Source organism: Eumetopias jubatus, unplaced genomic scaffold, assembly GCF_037043125.1.
Source record: "Eumetopias jubatus isolate StellerSeaLion01/CBP00866 unplaced genomic scaffold, mEumJub1_p1.0 scaffold_1, whole genome shotgun sequence".
NCBI classification, from domain to species: Eukaryota; Metazoa; Chordata; class Mammalia; order Carnivora; family Otariidae; genus Eumetopias; species Eumetopias jubatus.
The window spans coordinates 160,232,393-160,257,476 of NW_028274807.1; the positions used below are offsets into that span (position 1 = coordinate 160,232,393).

At 53.6% G+C, this 25,084-nt stretch overlaps 1 protein-coding gene across 1 annotated transcript in view; it reads right to left on the reverse strand.

The window, feature by feature from the left end:
• Positions 1-995: 995 nt before the first annotated feature.
• MGLL (monoglyceride lipase) overlaps positions 996-25,084 on the reverse strand; it is a 109,075-nt gene continuing 84,986 nt past the window's right edge. The window contains exons 6-8 of the mRNA XM_028101814.2: positions 18,471-18,560; positions 4,740-4,955; positions 996-1,404 (exon numbers count right to left, since the gene is read on the reverse strand). Coding sequence (XP_027957615.1) covers positions 1,279-1,404; positions 4,740-4,955; positions 18,471-18,560 — 432 coding nt within the window. The 3' untranslated portion in view covers positions 996-1,278. The remainder of the gene's footprint in view (positions 1,405-4,739; positions 4,956-18,470; positions 18,561-25,084) is intronic.

Genomic DNA, 25,084 nt, shown 5'->3' on the forward strand with positions numbered 1-25,084 from the left:
TGGTTCCACCCCCTCCCAGGGTCATACGTGCACTAAGGAGCCTCCTGAGGTAACAACAGTCCTTTTTGAAGGTGCAAGTCCTCCGGCAGTGGGCGGTGATCCCCATTTATTGCTGGCGCTAAGTGAGGGCCCGGGGTGGGCAGGGTGGTGTTGGCCCCTGAGAAAGGCAGGCCAGGCGCTGCGGGGCCCTCTGCTGGGAAAGGCGGGCCCATGCGGCCATGGCCTCCGGGGCCTGCAGCCCTGGGCAGGGCCCCCGCGTCGGGACTCTCTCTTCTGCCACCAGAGGTAGCTGTGCTGCTGGCACGGAGGCTCCCAGGCAGCTACGGGCCCAGGCAGGGATAGGCCCGGCAGCGCCCACTGCCGCCGCTCGGGGCCCCACTTCCCGGGGCTGCACCCCAGCGCCTCAACCTTGGGCCCTGCGGCCAGCCTGTCCCCGTCTGTGCAGGGGCATCAGGCTCCAACGCCTTCAAGCCCCCCGTGGTCCCACCCACCCACCTAAATAGTCTCTGCTTTAGAAGATACATTATATACTAGACACTTCATCTTCAACACAGTTACCCTCTCATGGTGTCAGGTACTGTTAGTCACGCAAGGAAAGGCAGTCTCTGAATATATGTAAAGCACTCGGTGGGCAGCCTCAGGCTCCCTGGCAGCAAGGAGGGGGTTCCCGCCCAGTTCTCTTTCTGGGCCAAGCCTCCTCCTGTCCCAAAGCCCAGCTCCAGGCTGACCAGGAGCTGACATGGGTCACGGGTGGCTCCTCCTGCCAAGGAAGCCCCGGGCATTTTCTGGGCCTCGGAGGGCACGTGCGTCTGCCCTGGGGGAGCTGATACCTGCCACCTCGTCCCGCGGCCAGAGAAAGGCCACAGAGCGGGGCCAGTTGGGGAGGGTCCTGGGGTGGGGGCTGGCGGGGAGGGCAGGAGTGGAGACTCCTCCAATTATTGCAGTCAGATGTCTGAGGAACACCAGGATTTCCTGGGAACCTGCGGGGGGGGGGGGGTGGGAAGGGCAGGGCAGAGGCTTCGCTTGGTTTTAAGGACATTGGAGCACATTCCGTCCCCGGGAAACTACCTGTGGCCCTTCTCTGTTTTTACACACAGTGTCTACCCCTTACAGTAGACCCAGAAGCAGACAGCCTGGTATAGGACAAAATTGTGCTAGGGATTCCTCCAATTTGTGATTTCCTCCCCCCTCCCCCTGGCAAGCCACATGTGAGAAGCCAGGTTCCGCCCGTCCTCTGCCCACTTCCCCGACCGTGGGCCGGCCACAAAGCCGGTGCGCTCAGGGGGGGGACCCTGTTCCCGCCGCCCCTGTCCTTTGGGAGACCCACAGGTTTATTTCATGGAAGACAGAGTTGGTTACTTCAGGAAGCTCTTTGTGGAGAACATGGTAGGCACCTTCGTAAATCTGCAATCGGGAAAGACAGGAAGTCAGGGCCACAGGAGGGGACAGTGCAGGCAGGGGGCCGGGGGCAGCACGGCCAGTGCTCCAGGTGCGCCCCGTGCACTGAGGGCTCCCTTCTTTATGCTGCCATTGCCTTCTGATCAGATGATGGTTCAAATACATTTAAATGTCCCATCATGTTCTAGTGCTCCCTTTCTTAAATCAACTCACACCCTCCCTTGACTCTCTTTCTCTCTCTAGCTACAGACCCGTCTATGCCTCCATCTCTAAAGGGTGATTTCTACTCTCTGTCTACACATCCCCGCCTTCCATCTGGTGCTCAGCTTATTCCAACCTGACTTTCACTCCCACCAGCCTTAGCGAATGTTCTTGGCACGGGCTCCAGTGACCCTCACATCGCAGGAGTGAGGGAACACTGTTTGCTTTCATATGATTTAACTTCTCAGCTTCGTTCAAAAGTTGACCAGAGTTAACCTTCTAGAAACACTCTCCCCTTGTGGTTTGCACTGCGGCTTTCTACCCTCCTGGTTGTCTACCTGCCTCGGTAGCAGCCCCGTCTCAGTCTAGGCTTACCCATGGCCTCGCTGACCTCTGCAGGCTGGCGTGGCCCACAGGCGTGGCCGTGGCCCTCCTTCTCCCTCCCTGGAGTAATCTCATCTGGTCTCGTGGCTTGAAAACCATCCATGTGCTGGTGATTCAGGAGTTTCTATCTCCAGCCAGACCTCCCTCTGAACTCTAGATGTGTGTATCTGACTGACTGCCACTTCCAGTGGGGCTGCTAAGAGGCGCCTCCAAATTTCCTTTTTTTAATACTGTGGTAAGAAACATAGCGTAAAATTTGCCATCTTCATCATTTTTAAGTGTACAGTTCAGTAGTGTTAAGTATATTCATGTGGTTGTGCAATAAATCACTAGAAATTTTTCATCTTGCAAAACTGAAACTCTGGCCCCGTTAAATTCCCTCTCCTCATTCCCCACTGCCCTGGGCAATCACCGTTCTACTTTCTATTTCTACGGTTTTTTGACTACTTTAGATATTTCGCACAAGTGGAATCATACGGTACTTTTTCTTTTGCGATTGGATTATTTTGCGGAGCATAATGTCCCCAAGGTTCATCCATGTTGTGACGTGAGTCAGAATTTCATTCATTTCTAAGGCTGAACACTATTCCATTGTTGGTCTAGACCACATTTGATTTATCCACTCAACCACTGATGGACACCTGGGCTGCTTCCCCCTCTTGGCTGCTATGAATAAGCCTCTATGAACGTGGGTGTGTGAGTATCTGTAAGAGACCCTGCTTTCCTTTCTTTTTCTGAATTCTTTCTTTTCTTTTTTTCTCTTTCTTTTCTTTTATCTCTTTTCTTTCTTTCTTTCTTTCTCTTTCCTCCCTCCTCCTTCCTTCCTTCCTTCCTTCCTTCCTTCCTTCCTTCCTCTGGAGAGAGAGAAAGAGTGGGGGGGGCAGAGGGAGAGGGAGAGAATCTTAAGCAGACTCCACACTCAGCGCGGAGCCTGATGCAGGGCTCGATCTTACAACCCTGAGATCATGACCTGAGCTGAAATCAAGCGTCAGATGCTTAACTGACTGAGCCACCCAGACACCCTGGTCTTTTTTCAAATTTCTAATGGGACTCTCTAATAGGTAGCTCAAAATGGAATTCTCAATATTCCCTAGCTCTCTCTCCCAGTGTTCCCCATTTCAGAACACATGCCGCGAAGTCTACCACCCGGAGCTCGCCCTGGTCCCTCTATCACCGTCCCTCCCGGCTGGCCTCCGCCCTCCACTCCTGTCTCCATATGGCAGCTGTGAGGATGCCTGGAGAACTGAAGTCAGCACAGGCCGCTCTCCAGCTCCAGAGGCTCCTGCGGCCCCCATGGAACGGAGAGAAAACGTCCTGACTCTCCGGTGACACAGGCCACCACTCCCTTGACTGGCTCACAGCGCCCCCTGTTGGCTGCTTACACACACCGCGATCTCGCCAACCTGGGGTCTTTGGGCTCGTTCTCCCTTGGTCAGGAATGCTCTTCTGCCGTTCTCCCTGTGCACCGCATCTGAAGTAAGAGCTTCACCATTCCCTCTGATCACCCAGCCCACCCATGGCACGACCCCCTGCATCATCATCCTGGTCAGGTTTCTGTTTATTGCTCATCCTGCTGGGACACAGGCCGCATGGGAGAGTCGGACTTGGCCTGTCGGTTCCCCCGGCCTGGCACAGAGTAGGTGCCCATGAGTAGCTGAATTAATGATGAACTGAGTGGTCTTCCTGGAGGCAAGGCCAAGGTGGGCAGCGGGAGGCTCCCTCTCCGGCTGCAGTTCTGCCTGCCTTTTCACGCCCTCCGCCACTGACACCAGCCTGCTTTCCTTTCCCTTTTCTCCTTTCTCTTCATCCACGAATTTGCATCCGCTGGTTGGTGTGGGACGGGGTCTGCACTTCCTAATGGTACAAGGGGAGCACTTGATGGTTGGCAGGGATGCGAGCACCTTTGTCAGCAAGGTGCAGGGTGGAGAGGGCCGGGGGCTTGAGCAGAGGACCTGTGTTCGAATCCCAACCCCACCACTGAGTAGGTGTGCGCTCTGTGCAACTTGCCTGCTCTCCTTATAACCGAGCAGGAAATGGCCATGGACGTAGGGCCCCCACGTGTGGTTGCTCAGGCTGTGGCGGCAACGGTCAAAGACATGTCTGCTCAGGAAGGCGCCCCGGGACTGTGTCTGCCCAGCCAGCCACACAGGGCCACCTTCAGCTGTGTCGCTTGACGGGTACACAGCAGGTGCTCCTCCAGTGGGGGCTCTTCCCCATTCCACCAGACAGACAAAATGGGCACATCTTAAGCCCATGACTACATCTGCCATCGCGAAAGGCGCTCCGAGATGGTCCCTTGCAGTTTGTTGTGTCTGACACGGCCACAGGTGCCGTCCCCTCTGCGGGACATGCTCTTGAGTCCCTCGCAGACCAGATCCCACCAGGGCCCCCGCACCTTTTTGCTCAGAGCCCCTGGTGGCAGCAGCTGGGCTGCAGCTGTTGCTGCTGGTGCAGAAGGTCAACGTAGGGCGGCAGGCAGAACACACGCCCTTGACCCTTGGTCATGACAGAGCTGAAGACATGCCCTCGGGAGGCCTCTTTTGCTCAATGCCCGGCTGTGGGTGCTCTTCCTGACCTGACAACTTCTCAGTGTTCTCTCCTTCCTTTCAAGCTCGGTCACGAGAACGGTCAGCTAGTGGCTCACGCACTCCCTTAGAATTAACAAATGCCTGGGATTCCTGGTGCTTATTCCCCAGGGGGGCCCCACGGGGTGCCACCTTCCCCCTGCCTTGGGGGAGTGGGGGGCAGCTGCTCACCTTAAGTGTCTTGTCCTGGCTCTTGGCGGACTCCATGAGCAGGTAGGCTCCTTTGCTGTCACAAAGGCTATCGGCAGAGCCCTGGAGCAGCAGGAAGGGCAAGGTCAACTTGGGGAGGGCCCGCTCCACCCGCGCGATGGCGTTGAGCAGCTGGATGACGAAGCACACCTTCAGACCTGCCCGGCAGTTGAGCGGGTCCGAGTTATAAAGGTCCACCTGCAGGTAGAAGAGAGAGAGAGAGTTCCATCAATCTGTGGCTGGGGGGCAGGGGGCTCCCGTCCAGAGGCACAGACCTATTCCCTGGTAGTCTTCCTTCCGCTCGGGCCTGAGTGGCTGATTCCATTCGAGTGAGCTTGGTCTGGGGTGTGGGTGCCGAGAACGGACAGCATGGCTGGCCCTTCCAGAACCCGGACCTGCACAACTTCCGGTGCCTCCTCTTCCGGGCTCTACTGAGTTCCACATTCACACATGTGCCCACAGACAGCTCCAAAGCAGGCGTTTGTCGTTTAAAAGATGTGAGCAGCATCATATTGTTCGCTTTGATGATTTCACTCAGGAATAGCTTTGAAGATGTTTTGGTGTTAGTTTGTGTGGATTTTGTTTTCTTCCTTGACTTAGTGTCTGCCTGTTTGGAGTGGGTAAGGAGCCCACACGAACTGCTGGAAGGCCCAGGGCTGGCAGGAGGGGTCCTGAAGGCACACAGCAGGGCCTTGCCCCACGAACTTTAGGAGCAGCAAAGCTCACGGCAGGTCTGGGCTGCAGAGGTTGCCTGCCACCCTGACAAGGAGACTGTTGCCACCCTCGGGCATGTCTGCCCCCTCGTGGGATGTGCCTGGAGGCACGTCCTCCCTCCTAACCATCAGCCCACTGGACCTCTCCCTGACACTGTCCCTGTTCATGGCTCATAAGCCCACCCAGGCTGCCCTGGCAGCCTGTCTTGCTCTCTCTAGCCCAGATTAGTTTCTGCCTTGACTCCTCCTGCCTTTGAGGGGACAGTGAGCTGCCCGCTCACTATGGCCTGAGACGGGGCATCTGTCAGAATCTGGATAACAAGTTTCTAGAACTCTCTGAGGCTCATATGGGCAGGTGTGAGACCACAACGCCCCTTCACCCACTTTCCTCCTCCTTGCCAATGGGTTCTTTCTTAGGTAGTTGGAGAAGTGCCCTGTGGTGTCGGGACCAGGTGAGGGAGCAGAGGAGCCATGGGGACAAGGTATATGGGAACAGCTGTCTCATGAGGCCGCCAGAGTATCCACTGTGTTCTGACTCTGATTCTTCGAATGCAGGGCCTCCATCTCCCCTTCTTCACTACCCCCTACAGGGCCTGGGCCAGAATCCTAGATCCGTGCCAAGAGGAGACAGGCCGTCCTGGGTCAGCCCTGCCATCCCCAGATTCCTTCATGCTGGGGGACTGAGCATGGCAAACCAGACCATTCGAGAAAAGCCACACGAGAGGGATTCGCCACTCCCTGCGGCTGAGCTGGCGTGACTCCTGCAGGGCCGGACCATCTGTCTGGGGGCTGAGAGGTTGGGACTGGAGGGGGCAGTACGGGGGCAGCGCGTGGCCACAGCGGGAGATCACTCAGGGTCTGTGAGGAAACCTGCTTGGGGAGAGGACTATAGAGTCTACGAGAGAGCCCTGGGCTGGAAGTCTGTCGTAAACTGACTCTAACAGGAACAATGGCAACTGCAGCACCCATGACCCGACACATACTTTGTGCTCAGCATGGGGCCAGGGTGCCACATGCAGGATCTCATTTGGTAAAAAGAAATAAGGATAGCTAACATTTATTCTGAGTTCTCCTACAAGTTTGGCACTAAGTGCTCAACCTGTTTCACCTTCACGACCTTCATTAACATGCTGTATGAGGAGGAATGGCTCTCGTGATCCCTGTTTTGCAGAGGAAGAACCTGTCATTAGTTTCCCCAGTCTTATTCTCCCCTATAAAGCCCTGGGTGTTTAGTTGGGAATACCACCTCTCAGAATAAAGGACTACACTTCCCAGCCTCCCTTGCAGTGGTGTCATCATGTGACCAAATCCCAGCCAATAGGAAGCGAGCAGCAGTGCCAGGCGCACCCTCTGGTCAAGGTTTGTCATCCTGTTGCCCCTTTCCCTCCTCCCACCGGTGAGGGCAGAACACGGGTGGAGTAGCGAGAGAGGTGAGACCACACAGACGAGGGCTGCACCCTGGAAACATTGAGCAAAAAGATGGGTGCCGGGGCACCTGGGTGGCTCAGCCATTAAGCATCTGCCTTCAGCTTGGATCATGATCCCAAGATCCCGGGATCGAGCCCCGCATCGGGCTCTCTGCTCCGCAGGAAGCCTGCTTCTCCCTCTCCCACTCCCCCTGTTTGTGTTCCCCCTCTTGCTGTCTCTCTCTCTGTCAAATAAATAAATAAAATTTAAAAAAATAAAATTAAAAAAAAAAAGTTGGGTGCCACTGGCCATGAGAAGTCACTGTGCAGAGGAATAAGCCTCTCTCCTGTTAAACCCCCATTGTGTGGTCTGGTCCCAGCAGGATGGTGAGCCTGGGCTAACAGCGCTCCATGTGAAGCTGCAGGGCCCTGCTTGCCAGGAATGTGTGCTAATGAGAGCACAGGGCCAGAGCCCATTAAGTCCTGCCTGAAGCCACCTGACACCTTGCCCTGCTGACCCAGACCTACCCGGGCATGCGAGGGCCCTCCAGGAGTCTGCTCCTGGGTTTAATTGCTCTGACAGTCCAAGTGGCTCCCTGCCATGTCTTCCTGCTTCCTTTTTCCATGTCTTGATCACGTAGGCCCTGTTTACACAATGGTCTATTACGGGCTTGGGGAAGGAACCAGCAGATGTGTTGGGGAAAGGGCAGGCCCTGGTGTGAACCTGGGTGGAAGGCAAGGGGCAGAGGGAAACTGGGACCAGCAGGGAAAGGAGGGCCGTACCATGTGGGAAAACTGAGGCTCAGAGGGCCCAACCCTCCCTCCCCCCCCCCCAAGTAACCCTTCTGGCCTAATCATGGCAGACTTTGTTTTTTGAGAGCTTAAGATCTAAATCTGCCCAAAGTCCTTTTAGGGTAGGGATGTGTCCTGTCACCCCCAGGAAGGAGATGGACAGGGCTCTCCCTCCTAGCCAGGTCCAAGCCCCGATCACTGGTCAGCAGAACTAGCCCATTCAAAACCAGAGACCAAAGAGTCAGTCCCAACAGATGACTTACTGTATGATCCCATTTCCATGACATTCTTTAAATGACAAAATGAGAGAACAGGTTAGTGGTCGTCAGGGCTCGGGAGAGGTGAGATGGGAGGGAAGTGGATGTGGCCATAAAGGGCAACATGACAGATACTGTGGTCATGGGGATGTTCTGGGGCTTGACTGTATCAATGTCAGTATCCTGGTTGTGATACTGTCCTAGGGATTTGCAAGATGTCACCACGGGATCCCTCTGTATTATATTTTTTTATAAGTACATATGAATCATAATTATCTCCAAATAAAAAGTCTAATTAAAAACACATACCAAAGAGCCAGTCTTTGGTACTATCTTTCACACCCAGCTCCCTCCATTTTTTGGACCACAGCTGGTCCCTCCAGCTGAGAACAGTGTCTGCTGGCAACACACCAGCCAGAGGCTGATCTGAGTCCAGGCGACTGAATTCTTGCTCCAGCTGAATGACTTCTGGGGCACCTCCACTGGCTGAGACTTGAAGTCCTTTTTCTTGGGGTAGTCGACTGAACGATATGAGGAAGACCAGAGGAGTGAGGACCACCAGCCCTGACACCTCCTAGCTGTGTGATCTGGGCAAGGCTCTTCTCTTCTAGATTCAATTTGCCAATCTGTGAAATGGGATAATAGTGGAAGTGCCTCGGGAGATTCAGTGAAATGATAAAGCCCCAGTGCCAAGCCCAGGTCTGGTCCACAGTGGTGGTGATGATATGTGGGTGCATCTGAGCCCGATACTGGGAAGCAAGGGGAGGAGAGCCACTCTTTGCTAGAAGTAGAGTGGAGTCTGCTTCAGAGACCCCAACCCACATGGCCTCGGGTAAGGCCCTTCTCCTTCCTGGGCCTCAATTTCCCCGTGGAGGGGACATCAAAGATTCTCCTTGGGCTATAATCTCGTAAACTATGAGTATTTTCCTGGCCTCCTGTGTGTGTTTAGCGATCCTCTAGTACCTCACTGTTTTCTGAGGCTCTGAGGGCTGTCAGCAAAGTTGAACTTGTGCCAAGCGAGGGATGTGCCAACTGGGACTTCTGACTTCTGCCCCTGGTCCCTCTATGGAAAGAAAACTTTGCCCTAAAGCACAGTAAATATAGCTGCAACCCACAGCAGGGAGTTTTCTTAAACTTTTGGTTGAACAAAATATAGGCCCCACCCCTACAGTCAACTCTCTTGATGTATTTTTAGAAAACCAGTCTGTGATGAAAAGCAAAATTAATTTTTGATTTGAATTATATTAAAAATAACTCACATACTGAGCCCTTAACTCTGTCCCAGGTGCTATATTAAGTGCTTTACTTGTATTTGCTCATTGAAACTTCTCTGGAACCCTATGCAGGGACTAGTATTATTACCACTGTTCTATACGTGAGGAGCCCGAAGCTCAGAGGGGCGATGTGACTCACCCAAAGTTACACAGCAAGTAAGGGGCAGAGCCAGCATTAAGAACACAGGTCGTTGGGCTCCATATTAGCCTTCTTAACCACTCACCAGGCTATGCTCCCTGTCCAGAGAAGAGAAAGTAAAGGTGGGTCTTGTGCACTCAGATGGCCAGGAGCTGTGGAGGTGGCCCTCCCCAGAAAAGAAAGGGATGGATCCCTGGTGAGGACCAGAAACATCTGGGCCTGACAGATCGTGAAGTGACCTGGTGGGTCCCAGAGGTTGCTTTCCTTCACAAGCTGCTGAAGAGGATGGGGCACCCTCGGGGCCCAGACCCACAGGACATGGTCTCCCACTTCACAGAGAAATGTAGCCCTGCAGGCCTAATCTCCTGTGATTTCCCCTGAGTACCCATAGATGTGCCTACGGCTGGGGCTTTTTGGCCCTCCTTCCCTCGGAGCTCTCCCCGTCCCTCTGGAAGCCTCCCACGTCCACCTGTGCTTTAGAGCCCGTCCGTCCTGGGGTCCCCACCTCCTTCCTCCATTGTTTAGTCTCTGTTAATCCAGCTGTTCTCTTCACGGGAAAAATCAGATCACCTTCTCTGGCCTGCAGGGGAGGGGGGGGGGTGGCAACTCTATCCAAATGATCTTTGGGAAACCCTGGGGGAGCCTAAAATGGACTGGCAGGTCTTTGCAGAGGCAGTCCATTCATGCTCCATCTTTGTCTTGAACGGTGGGAGAGGCGATCTGTAGTGGTGAAAACGCCGTCATCCGTGCACCGGCTTCCCTCTCCCCCCTCCAGTGCTTCTCTGTCCGGCCTGACGCTCTTCGCCTCACTGATGTCTACTCGGCTTTCGGGCCTCCGGGCCGACTTCACCCCTTCAGGGAGGCCTTCCTCCCCAGGCTCTCAGGCTCGCGGCCCCCCACCAGCCCCACACAGGCCCCCCGACGGCGGTTAGGTGTTTGCGCGCCTTGCACTCAAGCCTCGCCGCCCCCCCCCCCCGCCCCCCGGGGCAGACACTGGGCGGCTGAACGCATGAGCAAGCCGACCTTCCTCCACCCGCCCGAGAAGCACCCTCTGGGCCCTGGGTGGCCCCTGGGAACCTCTGCAGCAGGCTCCCTGGCCCACAGCTGGCGGAGGGGCTGATCACAGCTGGAATGACACCAGGAGGCCTAGAGGAAAAGGTCCCTCTTTACTTCATCTCACGAGGAACGTCTGGGCATGACAGATGAACCCCCACCCTCCACAAAAGGTCAGCTCTCTGGAGCTGCTGGCGGTTGCTTTCCCTGGGGCTCGTGGGGCTGTGTTCTCATGACTGCCAGGCTTGTGGAATATTCTAAACGCAAATAAGAATTTACCATCAAAATTGGCCTGAATACGGAACATACTGAACATGGAAGACAGCCTCGCCTGGGGCCGCCAGTGCAAGCTTGCCTGTCCACGTGTCCTCTCCTGTGCCATCTTCTGTACCTACAGACTGCGGCTGCCCCTGACATTTCCAGTTTCCGGAATGCCCCTTCCCGTGTCCTTCCTCCTGTCTACTGGGGAGGCTCTGCTCCCTCTCGGGGGCCAGTTCAAGTGTTTCCTCCCATTGACCCATGCCCAGACACCACTGGGGAAGCTGGCACTTCTGTCCCCAAGGCTCTGGTATCTGTAAGGACAGATGTGGTAATGACAGCCCCCATCTCTGTGGTGTCTACACCGCACCGGGCTGCAGCCTGGCCCCCAAGGTGCCCGAGGACCAGTGACACTGAGTGTGGTTTCCAAGGTCATGTTGGGGCACAAAGAAAGAGACAGAGTCGGGGAGCTGGGTCTGGACTTAGGCTTTGTTGCTGCAAAGCTTATGCTCGCCCCACCGAGCCCGCAGCCTACCTCTTTGTCCTCTACCAGAACCACTGGTGTCTCTTTCTGTCCCTATGACCCTGGAAGACAGGGTGGCTCATCAGGTATTCCCAGCCTCTGGCTCAGGGCCTGGCCCGAAGCAGGGGTTCCATGAAAGTTTGCTGACCTGATGTGCCACCTGCAGGATGGCAGAGGGGAAATGAGGGTCTTGCCTAACTTGGCCCAAAGTCTCCCCAACTCGGTCAACTGAAGGCAAGCCCTGTTCACCAGGAGCCCCAAGGCTATGACTACCAGAGTAGGTGCCCAACTTTGGTGCTTGAAATTCTTGAGCTAGACAAGAACCATCAGAAATAAGGACACTGCAGTTCCCTTCTGGATATAAAAAGGATTAATCAGGATCAGCCTACGTGTATGAGTTACCACTTAATCAAGAGCATGTGAATTACTGAACATTCTTTCCCAAGAATTACTTTTTCTATTAAAGCTTAAACTCCTGGACATTCTGGTCTCTGCCTTTTGGAGCCATGAGCTGGGCTGGCACGTCATGACCCTGGGCACATGGGCGCAGGCGGTTTGCACAAACCCACAAGTCTCTGGGGCTTCTTTCTGGAGGGCTGAGGGTCTTCACAACCACAAGTGATGCAGACAGGCAACCCTGCTTGCTCCTTTGGAGTGGCATTCCCTGAATTGTGACCCCAGACTCACATACAGCTCCTGAGTGGTCACCAAAAGAAGGGGAAGAGCAGCCACCATATTCTCCACCCAGTCACACCACAGCCACCTCTTCAGAGGCCCGGGAACTGAATAAACAGTAAGGGGAACAGGAAAGCATTACAGGGATCTTACAGGACCACCTCCCTAACTGCTGGTCACAAAACAGCAAGATCACATGATCGCAAGTCTTCAAACCAAAATTTGGTGGCAACTAAGGAAATCAGAATATGGTCTAGATAGAGAATGGGGTAGGAAATTATTGTCACTTGTCCAAAGTGTGATAATGGATGGCATGGGGTTACATGTAATTATCCTCCTCTGGGTTCCTTCCTCTTGGGCAATACACGCTGAAGTATTCAGGAGTTTAGGATCCTGGTGTCTGCAACTTTATTTTGAAAAGGTTCAGCCAAAACAGTGTATCTACTTCATGACATTGGATTGGGCAATGACTTCTTGAATACGATATCAGAAGCATAGGCAACATAAGAAAAAGGTAGGTAAGCTGGACTACATCCAACCTTCTGTGCATCAAAGAACACTATCAACATAGTAGAAAGGCAAGCCACAGAATGGGAGAAAATACTTGCAAACCATATACTGATAAGGGGTTAATATCTAGAATATATAAAGAGCTCCAACAACTCAACAACAACAAAACACAAAAAGCCTAATTAAAAAAACAAAAAGGGCTTGAATAGACACTTCTCCAGGGAAGATACACAAATAGCTGATAAACACATGAAAAGATGCTCAGCATCATTAGTCATTAGAGAAATGCAAATCCCTTTGGGGCATAAACCCAAAAGTATCAAAAGCAGGGTCTCGGAAGAGATATTTGCACACCCATGTTCACAGCATCATTATTCACAGTAGCCAAGAGGTGGAAGCAATCTAGGTGTCCATCGGACATGCTCAGCTCAACGGCCCTTACAAAAGCAGTTCTGACACATGCTACAACATGGATGAGCCTTGAGGACATGGTGCCAAATGAAATGAGCCAGTCACAAACGGACACATACTATATGATCACACTCATATGAGGGCCCTAGAATAGTCCAATTCATAGTGACAGAAAATAGGATGGTGGCTGGCAGGGGCTGGAGAGGACGGGGAGCAGAGAGTTACCATTTACTCAGGACAGAGTTTCCGGTTGGGAAGATGAGAAAGTTCTGGAGACGATGGTGCATATGGCTGAACAACCCTGTGAATGTACTTCATGACCCTGAACTATACATTTAAAAATGGTTAAGACGCTAAATGTTATGTTCTGTGTATATTACCACAATAAAATTTAAAAGAGATAAAATAGATATCCATATTGATATTTTCATATTTAAGCACGGATTAAACAAGCATGGCAGAATATTTCCAATCGGTGCATCTCAGGGAAGAGCATAGGGGAGGGCATTGTACTACCATGATGACTTTTCTGTAGATTTGAAATTTTCCATAATTAAAGCTGGAGGAGGAAACTCCTTTCCCTACACTCCCGGTTTTCAGGTTGGCCAGTGGGAGCCAAACATCTCTTGGGTAGGCTTGGGGCAGAGAGACCCCTGTGGGCAGAGTCCGCTGTTTGGGGCTTGTGTCTGGCTGGGCCATTTATGCCAAGGCTTAGCAAGTCAGCTGCATCCAATCCTCACGAAAATGGGGGTCCAGATCTTAGCTCCCAGGTGGCTTTGAGGTGACGGAGGGTGTCTTGAGAGATCTTGGCCCAGATGGTATTCCCATGTAAACCCAGCCGAGCGCGCAGTTTCTTTCTTCTTGGATCACGTGAGGGTACTTGGGAGAGAAGCTACAGGGCAGGGAGAGCACCTCGTGGTCGTGGGTCTGGCTGGCAGCTGGGACTAGCCCTGACGGTCTCCCTACTGACTCAGTGGCTTGCCTGCTGCCTGCAGGAACCTGCCTCTCTCAGAGCTGGTGGCGGGAGGAGAGCTGTGAGCAGCAAACATGCGGGGGGGGGGGGCGGGGGGGGCGGGTCCACAGACACCTCTCATGCAAGGCACAGGACCAAGTTAGACCCATTCCTGTGCTCCCTGCTGGCCACTCCCATATGGAGACAGACATGCCAAGAGACATTCTAACGGCCCGTTATTTTTTTGTTTTTTAAGGTGTTAGTAAATTATTAGCTGCTTCAAATAGATAAGTCCTCTGCGGGGAATGTAAGCTAGGAATGATGGAGAGTCACTAAATAAAATCAGCAAACCAAACCGGGCATACTGGAAAGTTAATAACCGGTTCTCAGAGGGGATTTCTGTGGGAGGCTGTGTCCTGGGGACAGAGTGGGAGGCTGAGGCCTATCTTTAGCTGTGGTGACAATTAGTCAAAAGCCTCAGCGATGGCCGAGCTTTCCAAGTCCTGGCAGGAGCCTTCTGAGGGCCAGGGGCAGATACAGCCTCCCCGCAGTGGGGCTAGGAGCCATGTGGGCAAGAGGGGCAGGCGAGCCTCATCCTCAGCGCGGGGCACCTCTGAAGCGCTGGGTGGGGGTCTAGGGCGGCGCCCCCCTGGAGGAAGGAAAGGAAGAGAGCTGGCCACTGCTCACAGCAATGCGGGTGCCTGGATCTTGCCATATGGCCTCACCGGCAGGAGTGCCAGCAGCCAGGATGTGCTCAGAGGGCAGCCAGCGTATTTATAGAACACAGAGACGTGGTCCCAAAGACACACTGCCTCAATGTACACACAGCAGATGCCCGTCGTAGAGGATATGATCATAATCACAGCCCTGTCTTCCTCCCAGTCTCTACCCGGTTCACAGGCTGGCAATCAGAGAAAGCAGTGCCTTCTGTGCATGTGGAATTGGGTGGTTATCAGTGGTTTGAGGGTGTGAGGAGATCGTCAGCAACCTCCCCCCTTCGCCTCTTGCCCCAGTGTCCTTGGCCGGAGAACTATTTAGAACATCCAAGGCTTCTCAGAGTGGGAGGGATTCATCATATTGTGAAAACCCCACGGTTGAGGGTGGAATGGTGAATACGTCAGCACTCTAATGTTCTGACCAAGGATGCTAAATGTGTAGACAAACATAAAAAATGCCCGAGTGGCAACTTCTTTGTTCTCAGGATTTTAATGCCAAGGGCACTTGGCTCAGAGTAGAGAGATCTTGGCTCAAATCCTTACTTAGTAGCTGCGTGTCCTTGGGTAAGTGACTTGCCCTCCTCTGGGCCCACGCTCCACAAATGCAAATAGTGGTAGTAAGACTGACTTCCGGGAGCTGTGGCAGGACACAAGGGCTAGGGTGTGTGACTCGGAAGAAGGGTACGGCAGTGGTGCACTGGCTGGTGCTGGGACAATGTAAGGCATCTCGGCCTGTATTCCTGGAGGCTTCGCACGTGCTGGGAGAACGGGCCTCCATGGGCTGGTGGCCATGACGCCTGGGTGGGTTGTGAGAACACTTGCCACAGTAAAGCCCAAATGCAGGTCGGGCTTTTGACATTCGGATGACAGAGCTAGCCTGCTTCCCAGAGACAGACTTCCAGATCTTCCAAGAGCCTGAGGCCCCTTCCACCGGGTCCTGCTTTAGTGAGCTTGTTAGGCGAATGTCTCTTTTCTTTTGGGGGCTTTTATAGCTGCAGGCTTCCATGGGAAATATCTTAGCGAAAGATGGGCCTTAAGACACCCTGATGTTAGATCCGGGGAGGTGCCTTTTCTGAACACATTTTCCCCCTGGGCGTTGCTATTTTTAAGGCTCAGGCAGAATGTTCAAAGGACTCGGAGTCTCAGAGCTGCAACAAGCAAGGGGCTGATTCTCTCCGCGGAGGGATGGGAACTCTTGCTCCTTGTTTATTCCAACTGGAGTCCAGCCTTCCCTCCGAGTCTTCCCAGCAGGGAAATGGATTAGCATTTCTAAAGATTCACCCCTTTCGCCTGACCGCTCAGAAACCTGAGAATGCGGGTGCGCAGCGGAGGGGTGCGGGCTGGATGGAGGGGGGGGAGGGACAGGGAGGGGAAGAGCCTGCTCGCTCTATGTTCACACCAGACTCCTGTTTTCTGAAGGCCTTCAGTGGAATTTTCCATTATCTCAAGAATTAGATACAAGCTCTGAAATTTGCTCCTTTTAAACAAAGAGGGTTTGGAATCACGTCATTATCTTTTCTTCCCCCTTCCTTTTTGCCCAAGTACCTTCAGGTGTAAGATAAACGATTTGAATTTGCACCTGGACGTTTCATCTCAAAGATGTCAAAGGGAGTGCGCGCGCTCTCCCTCATTGTTGTGCTAGCACAGCTGAGGCAAAGGTAATTGGTCTTACTAGAGATTGCACATTCAAGCCAGAGCCATTATTCGGGACACCGGCAGGTGGAGAAGCCTCCGTCACAAAGTGAACCCCGCACACGGGCCACAGCCCACAGCCTCGGGCTGTGTGCACCTGCTCTTGTAAGGCAGGAAAAAAAGCTTAGTGATTGTCCATGGTAGCTAGGAGGAGGCAGCCAGGCCTGGCTTCTCAATCAGATGGATTCAGCTCTGGCCCTGAGGAGTTGTGCCCCTTGGACAACGTAAACCCCTACTTACCACTGAGTCCCAGTCTCCTCATCTGTGTAACGGGGTTAATGCCGACCTCATTCACACACATCAGGATTAGATCGAACAGCACTAGTTTGACTTCAGTGTTTCTGGGTCCTAAAGTGGTGCCTTTTCACTGTATAGATTGGCCTTTTGAAATGAAATTTTTTTTCTTTACTCAAATATTCTTTGATCCTGGGGGGTCAAATTTGGCCCCAAAATGTGGCTTTGGGAGGTATTGTAGATTTTAAAAGTGGATTAAAAGTTTCAATTGAATGTGGATGACTTGGGCAGATGGGACATCCCAGGGGGGCCCCCCACAGGCCCCGCCACCCCCTAGGGTCTCTTGCCAGTGTCATTTACAAACAGGTGGCCCTCAGTGGTCCAGGAGTCAGACCTCTGATCAAGACTTCTTCCCACACATTAAGGCCAATCCCCATTTAGTTGTCTACTCTCTAAGTGACTCGTTTTACAATGAAGTTACAACCTGAGTGCTCAGGTCCTGAGGAAACCCAGGAAAGCCACGGGAATACCAGAGCACCCCACTCCATTTTCCAGGAGCCCTGCGGAGCCAATGATTCTATGGTTTCCAATTCCTAAGGTAAGAGGGGAAACTGAGGCAGAAGAGTAGCAAAATGATTTGCTTAATCCTGAAGATAATTCTGGTATCTTCCAGAAGCCCAGGGTTGCCTCCTGTCCACTCGCCATGAGCCCACCGGGCTCCCTGCCCCCACAGAGAGAGCAGGTGGAGGAGCACACCCACCTAAGCTCTCAGGCTAGCCCCTGCAGCTCACGTGCAACATGGGGCTGCTGTGTGGCTGGATGAGCTCCCGGCACCTGTCCGGCCCCCAATCAAAGGCAGAGTGGAAGGTGCTGGACTTCAACTAGATGGGAATTGGGCCGGCTCACTGAGCAGTCTCTTAACAGACCAATCCAAATCTCTGGGGTTTTGGACTATACTCAGACACCTTATCTCAGGCACACGAGTTGACCTTGACCTCTTGTCCCTGCTGACCTTGGTGCCTGGTCCCAGAGGTGGTGACATTAACCAGATAGCAAAACCTCCTGGCTTCTCTCTCTCAAAGCCACCTTGCCTTTTCTGAGCTCCTTTCAGCTGGTTTAGTTCTTAGAGAAGGTAGCCCAGCTCTAAGGTAGCCCCACATCCAGGGGCTGTGATGGATTCTTGGCAGGGCAGTGGCTCTTAGGAGAAGGGGTTCACAAGGTGCCTTATGATCTGACCTCAGTTTACCCCTTGCCAGTCACCTGCTGCCCTGCTCTGCTGTGGCTGAACCGAACTATTGACTGTTCCACAAATGAGCTATCCTCCCTTCGTGCCAGGTCTTTATCAGCACAGTTACCTTTGCCGGGAACCCGCTTCCTCTGAAGCCCCTCCAGCTCTGGCACCAGCTTCCACCTCCCAAGCCATGGACATACGACTTTTGGCCTGGCCTGCATCCAATCTGCTACCATCATCCCAATTTGCCCCCCAGGAACTGCCCTTCTGTACGCTGAGCCCATGAGGTTGGATGGGGTCAACACCACTCCTTTTCCTGAACAATAAGTCAGGCCCGGACAGTCTGCCAGTAAGAATCAGCCCTGAGACATTTGTTGGCTTTTCAACAAACTGTCTTTCTGCTGGGGTTGCTTAGGTAAAGCTGCTGGTGACCATCCTTGCTTCCACTTTGGGAAAGATTGCCTGGGAATGAAGCCAAACCAGGGGATATGAGAGTTGGGGAGAGACACATGGTGAACAAGACTTTTGAGCCCCTGGATCCAGCCATGCCTGAAGCCTTTAGTTCCATCCACCAATAAATATCTCTTTTTGCTTGAATCACTTTGAGTTGGGTTTCTGTCACTTGCAGCCACAAGAAACCTGGCTGATTCACACAATTTCATCTGATTTGCTCCTTTGCATGTTCAGGGTACACCTGGGGCATCATAACCACCTGTCCCTTCCCACCCAATCCTGAAGCCACATGGCACCTCATGCATCTCCATGTCCCCATCACTTCATGCAGGGCCTCAGCGAAAGGGTGGGAGACAGCCATGGATGGAACTACCACTCAGTTTCCCACCGGCGCTGGTCCCCCCAGGTTTTCAGAAAGACTCACCTCCGTCTTATTCCGAGAGAGCATGCTGGAGTCAATTGGGCCCAGGGACATGTTTGGCAGGACAAGGTTGAGAACTTTCGCAGCAAAGACCTAGTGGGGAGGGGAAAACAGGGGGTGTGAGTTCGGTGGCATCCACGTCCAGCTCTGCCCACGGGACAGTTTACAATAAATTAAGAAAAGTGACGCCCAAGCTGAACATCAGCCAGGTTCGCCTCCCAAGGCTGAACAGCCTGGGACTCCCCCTGCTCTGATTCAGACAGCCTCTACTTAGTCTGGCTCGGATCTGTGCCGTGGGTGAGCCGGGTGGGAGGTGGGCCGCCGTGGCTGACGGCAGGAATGCCATGTCTATTTTTTGCCTGCTCCGGATCCTGTGTGGCCGCCCTCCCTGCAGTCCCTCATCGCTTGTGGTTTGGGATTCTTTGCAGGAGCTGCCCAGCTGAGTTCTTAGGCACAAGTCACTTCTCTGGGGTTCCTAAAAATACACAGCAGGAGCAGAATCACCCAGATCACCTGTGAAGTGGGGGAGCTCGGAAGACCCCAGAGGAGCCTGCTCTGATCGGAAAGAATCTGTGGATTGCCTTGGTTTCTCTTGGAGGGAAACAGAAATAGTCACCAGCCTGATCAGGAGATGTGTGGCAGAGGGAAAGAGACCTGATTTGATCCCTGGCTGTGCAGTCTGGCACACCTGGACACAGGATCTGAACATAGCGGAGCTTCTGTTTCCTTAGCTGCCAGTGGGGACTTTGGCACTCCCCCTGAGGGCCACTGTGTACAAAAGCTGGCACACAGTAGGTGCTTAATCCATGCTCCTTGAACTTGAGCCTGATGCGGGAACAAGCCTCGCCTCCACACCCCATCTCTCCGGCAGGATCTGGTGTTTGCCCAGGAGCCGTGTGAGCCTGGATCTCACACTTCTGCCTGCCGAGGGGGGCTGTTCTCATTTCTGCACTGTGCACAGACACTCAGGGGTGAAAGATGCTATTTTACGAGTGAGCTGTGACATGCTGAAATTAGAATCGCATGGAAGGTGGTGAGTGGTGAATTCTCGGTCTGTGTGGAAGGCGCACATCACAGAGCTGAGAGGTGATGTCCCCTCGGTACCCTCCGCGGGGGCGAGGGCACTAACATCTACTGAGTGACAATCTTTGGTGTGTTGCACACAGCTGTAGGTGCCCGGTCTTTTTATCTTGACACAGATGCCGTGAGGTGGGGGTTCATCCTCACTGAACAGACAAGGAAACAAGGCCCAGCCATGCACCCCGCAGCCAGCTGGGAATGGGGACAAGAGTCTGGGCGAGACTGCGCTTTCCTCTCATGCCACTGGCCTTGGTTACTCTCTCTCCGTATGAGTGTAAGTGGGGGCCTCCACTTTCCTGTGGATGACCACACACGGCGGTCACTGAGGCTCTCTGTGGAGACATTGCTGTACACCGCCCCGCCCCCCCAACCCACTTGACACTCAGAGCTATAAAACATCCTGTGTCCTCAGGCTGTACAAACAGGATGTCACCTCACACCACTGTCTCTCAGACAGGGAGATCAGGCCAGGGATCAGATCCATGCTTCAGGTAAGGATGGGAGCTCCCTGCCTCGAAGACCAGCCTCGCTCCCTGCACCCCATGCCCTGCGGTCCAAGCCAGCAAACCCCATGCACGTCAACTCGCTGCTGTTGACGTGCCAGGCACCACACCAAGCCCTGAGCTGACTTGTGACAGTCTAGCATAGAAATAGAAGGGAATCCAACTTGGAGCACTGGGGAAGGGCCTGGACTCGGCCACACAGTCTGCGGCCTCATGGGATGGACAGGACCTGTGGGGTGGGGTCAAGAGTCAAGGCGGGGTCGTGGGCCAGCCCCACAGACGAGCACAGGACCGGGACAGCTCAGAGTTCGGGGAGCTCTGACAAAGGAAAGGGTTTGGGTGTTTCCAAAGGTCTATGAACTCCAGGAATTGGAGGTTTCTCTGGGAACCTGAGTTGGGATCTGTGCTTTTAAAGGTTAAAGAAAAAGTTTAAATGAAGAGAAAATATAGCAGATGAGGAGCGCATTGCCACACATGGCAGGGAGGCAAAGCGCTGTGCCCCGTGGCCCCCATTGGGCTCTGACGGCATCGGGAGCGTGGCCTCTGTGGGACTTATTTCTTCCAGTGGGACTGGCCCAAGGGCGACATTGTTAGGGAAGAACTTAATGTGTAGCCCAAAGCTTGCACAACGGGCGTCTAGACCTCTCGCCGCCCTCAGCGACTCTTGCCACAGCTCCCTCACTGGGCCTAAGGGTGGACGGTTGACGATGTGTGGCCCTGCCACGCCTCGGAATCGCCAGACATGTTTGGCCTGTGTGGCCATCTGGTCTGGCCCAGTCTGCTTGAGGACACGGCTGTTTTTCTACCCTTCAGTTTCCTACCCATTCCCAGATTAGATGGCCTACAAGCTCCGCAGCCCTGCTGGCCTATAGCGAAGTGAAGGAGGGAGCCCACACAGCATCCATGCCAGCACCCTTAAGCCCACCACCTGATTGCTTGTTTGCCAACAATTTATGTTTGTGGCCATCACCTGATTCTGCGTGGCCCCAGCCCACAGGGGCCAGCCAGTGGTGAGGAGACAGACTTACCTTCATCTTTGAATCTATGCTCCTGCCATTGGTGTTTCTTAAACCAAAACATTTATGCCCCAAAGTGCGAAGACACCCATTTCCAGGAGAAGATGCTGACGGTTTAGGTTTGACAAGGACCAGAAAAGGCAGCGCGGTGGCTCTGGATTCACAGGGCTGAGGGAGGGGACCAGAGGGCCGGGAAGGACCCCACCGGCTGGAGAGGAGCACTGTCCTCTCTCTGAGAGAACACTTCACTTTCTCTTAACAGAGGAACTTTCTGCAGCTAAAGGAAGCTTTTAGGAAAAGAGTCTTGGAGGAAAAATAAAAGAGGAGGGCCATTTCTGGAGAAGTATTTCCTTTGTACAAAATGAACAATGCCCGGGGCGCCTGGGTGGTTCAGTCGGTTAAGCGTCTGCCTTCGGCTCAGGTCATGATCCCGGGGTCCTGGGATTGAGCCCCGGGTCAGGCTCCCTGCTTAGCGGGGGGGGGGGGGGGGTCTGCTTCTCCCTCTCCCTCTGCCCCTCCCTCTCCCCCCTTCATCACACTCGTGTTCTCTCTTGCTCTCTCTCTCAAATAAATAAATAAAGTCTTAAAAAAAACAAAACACAACAAAACAAACAAAAATCCCCAAATGAACAATGGCAGGGTCTGGTCTCTGGACCAGAGGAAGACGACACTCTTGTTGGAAACTTCTGGTCCTTCCATCCAGTTAGCACACTGGCGGTGGGCACGGCACCCCCACCCGGCCCTCCGCCTTCCGGATAGTCCGTGGCCTCCCTGCTCTAAGTGTGGTCCTTGGACCAGGAGCACCAGCAGCACCCGCAGCTCCTGGGGACTCTGGCCTATTGGATCTAGGGCTGCATTGTCACCGGACCCCAGGGCATTCTTGTGGGCTGTGAAGGTTGATGGGCGGCCATCACAAATGCCTCTTCCCAGGACCCACCTTGAAAGATTCTGATGGAATTAGTCTGAGGTGGGGCCCTGGCGTCAATAATTTTATTTTTTTTTAAGCTCCCTGGGTGATTCCAGTGTTCAGTCAGAGTAGAGAAAGTGCCCCTGTCCCATCCTGGTTTGGACAGGGTTGGGGTGGCACACAAATATCTCTGAAGGGCATGCTGTCCTTTTGAAGGAGCCATGATAAAAGCTGTTTGGACGGCCCTGACCCTCAGCCCTTTTTCTAAAGCTGCATGGTAAGTTTCACATCACATTTCTAACAAGACGCAATTGGGTAAAGGCAAATCTTTGGATGACAATAATGTAGCTTAAAAAAAAAAAAAGAATTAGTTGATTAGCCTCTTCCCCACAAAAAAATCCAAGAAGGTTGCAGGGGCAGGATGCTTGGAACAGTTGCAAAAGATACTCCCTTTCCCTGCTGTTCTTTCAGAGGTTGTTTATTCCATTAGCCTAAAGGCTAACGGGGGAGGAAAGGGTGAGGCAGGGCAAAATGAACTGAGCAGGGGCAGCGGGTTGATTGGTGTGATGCCGAGAGCCAGAAGGGCTGAGAAGGGGCATGAAGTAAGGAAGGGCCATGTAGTAAGGAAAGAGCGGGGCTGGAAAGGGCCTGACAGAGCCCACACCCTGAGGATCCGTTTTGTTCAGGCTCCCTGGAGGCTGCCGCTGCATCCCACCATGATCCCCCTGAGCCTCCACCACCAGCCGGCAGAGCCCCCCATCTACTTCCAAGGGGAAGGTGAGAGAAGTCTGCAGAGGTGCCAGGGAGGGGTGCTGCTAACCCATAAAGAAGTTGGAATCGAAGAGAATAACCTCGTTGCCAGTTCCCTCAGGCTCTTCGGATAATCCTGCAGGAGTGTGGAGAGAGCCTCGGGTTCAGCTCCGGGAACAGGCGACCCAGACAGCCCCCCTTGAGGTGCGATCCCCCACAAATCATGACCCCCTTAGGCTAAGTCAGGTTTGTGCCACCCAGTGGTGCTGACTCAGCAGGGACCCCAGGTCTTATCACCAGAGGATAATTTGGGGGCAAAGACCTACAGCTAATGGGCCCAAAGTTGCTAGCCCCCAGCCCCAGAAAGAGAAGACTGAAAGCCAGGCAAATTTGGATTCAAACTCTGGTTCTGAATCACCAAGAAGGTCTATGGTCCTCAGTTTCTTCATCTCTCAAATGGGGATAATGAAACAGACCTCGAAGGGTTGCTGGGGAGGTTACCTGAGACCTGGTTCCCAGAAAGCTCCTCCCTAACTGCCCTTCTGGCTTCTGGCCCCAAGAGAAACTCAAAAATACTCCTTGGCTGACTGAAGAGAGAGCACCTGCTGATGTTTTTCAGAGTGAAGGTTTCAGGAAAAGTGTGACCCGCAGCTTTGCAACAAACGTCACAGTCACAGCCAGAACCCCAAACTATTGCATCTCCCAAAAAGGACAACTCTCCCAGAAGTGAGGCCCACCTCCCGATGAGCAAGGGACTAGAGTGTGTCACCAGCCCTTGACATGCCCTTGGGGCATTCCTGGATGAAGTGCAGCGCCCATCACTTTAAATACTAGTGACTTACACAAATGCCTCTATTGATCCAAAAGGTTTTAATGGCTCCCTAAGATCATTTTTAAGCCTCTGCCACTGAAAGACTTGACATGAAGGAGGGAATTATAACTGCTATCTTCAAAAGTGGCTCCAGCAAGCTGACTTGTGCAAAAGAGGGCCAGAACGCCAGGCCTCCTGTGAGGGTGACATCCGTGCAAGGGTCAGCCCAGAATCTTTTTTTTAAAGATTTTATTTATTTATTTATTTATTTATTTATTTATTTATTTATTTATTTATTTGAGAGAGAGAATGAGAGAGAGAGAGCATGAGAGGAGGGAGGGTCAGAGGGAGAAGCAGACTCCCTGCTGAGCAGGGAGCCCGATGTGGGACTCGATCCCGGGACTCCAGGATCATGACCTGACCTGAAGGCAGTCGCTTAACCAACTGAGACACTCAGGCACCCTCAGCCCAGAATTTGTTGGTGGTGGAGGAACGCACCCTCAGGCCAGCTGAGACTAGAAAGTCCCTTGTGCCTTTCCCGTAAGCTGAGCTGGGGAGGAGGCAGCCGGTGCTCCCCGCTGTCTGCCCCATGCCTGACGCATCGCAGGGGCTCCCCAAAGATGTGTTGGAGAGATGACTCGTTCCTTGAATGCCAAGCGTCTAGAAGTCTGAACCCCCAGCTCCGACGGCGCAGGCACCTGTAGGACAGAGGTAACACTGCCCCCCCCCCCGCCCCCTCGCCCCAGGCTCATCACAGCGGCCAGATTCACAGGCCAGTTCAGGACGGTAGTTTAAGTCCTGGTCCCTGGGTCTAACTTTACAGCAAGTGTGAAAGAGTGGCCATTTCCCCTGCTGCCTCCTGTTTCCCCTCCGCCCCCAGCCCCCAGATTGTCCCCAGGGCCTTCTGGAGCCCAGTGACTACAAACAGATGAGAATGAGCTCAAGTCAAGCAAAGCTGACGGCAGGCATGCTTTGGGGTGAAAGGGAGCATCCTGCCTTGCTCGCCCGCCAGGGCTGGGGCACAAGCTGACCTTGAGCAAGACAATGGGCCTCATGTTCTCGTCTGTGAATTGGGAATGACTTTCTCTCCTTACTGGGTGGTGGCGGAAAGGAACTGAGACAGGGAGGGTCATGCACCGAGGGCCAGGTTGATGGGGAGTGGAAGCATCTGGAAGCTCTGGGCTGGCTCCTGCATCCCTGACCCTGGATCCCAGGGGACAACCTCCCGGCAAGGGGCAGAGAAGATCATTTAGTAGATTACCCTCCTGGCAGGCTGAGCCCCTGCCCTGACCCCAGGCACTGCCCAGGGGGAATTCGGGTGTTCCTCATCACCCCCGCCTGGAAAAGTGAGTGGCTCTGCAACCTGTCCCCAGTCCTGCATGCTAGCCCAGGGCAAGGCCAAGCGAGGACAGCCAAGTCTAACTCACACACCCTACTAGCTGGGCAGCCAAGGGTTTCGCCTCTGTTCCCTGGGAATGACTCTAGCCCTGCTGCCCGCAGGGTTTGGGACATGGAGATAATTCCCAGGAAATGGCCTCATAAGCAGCTGA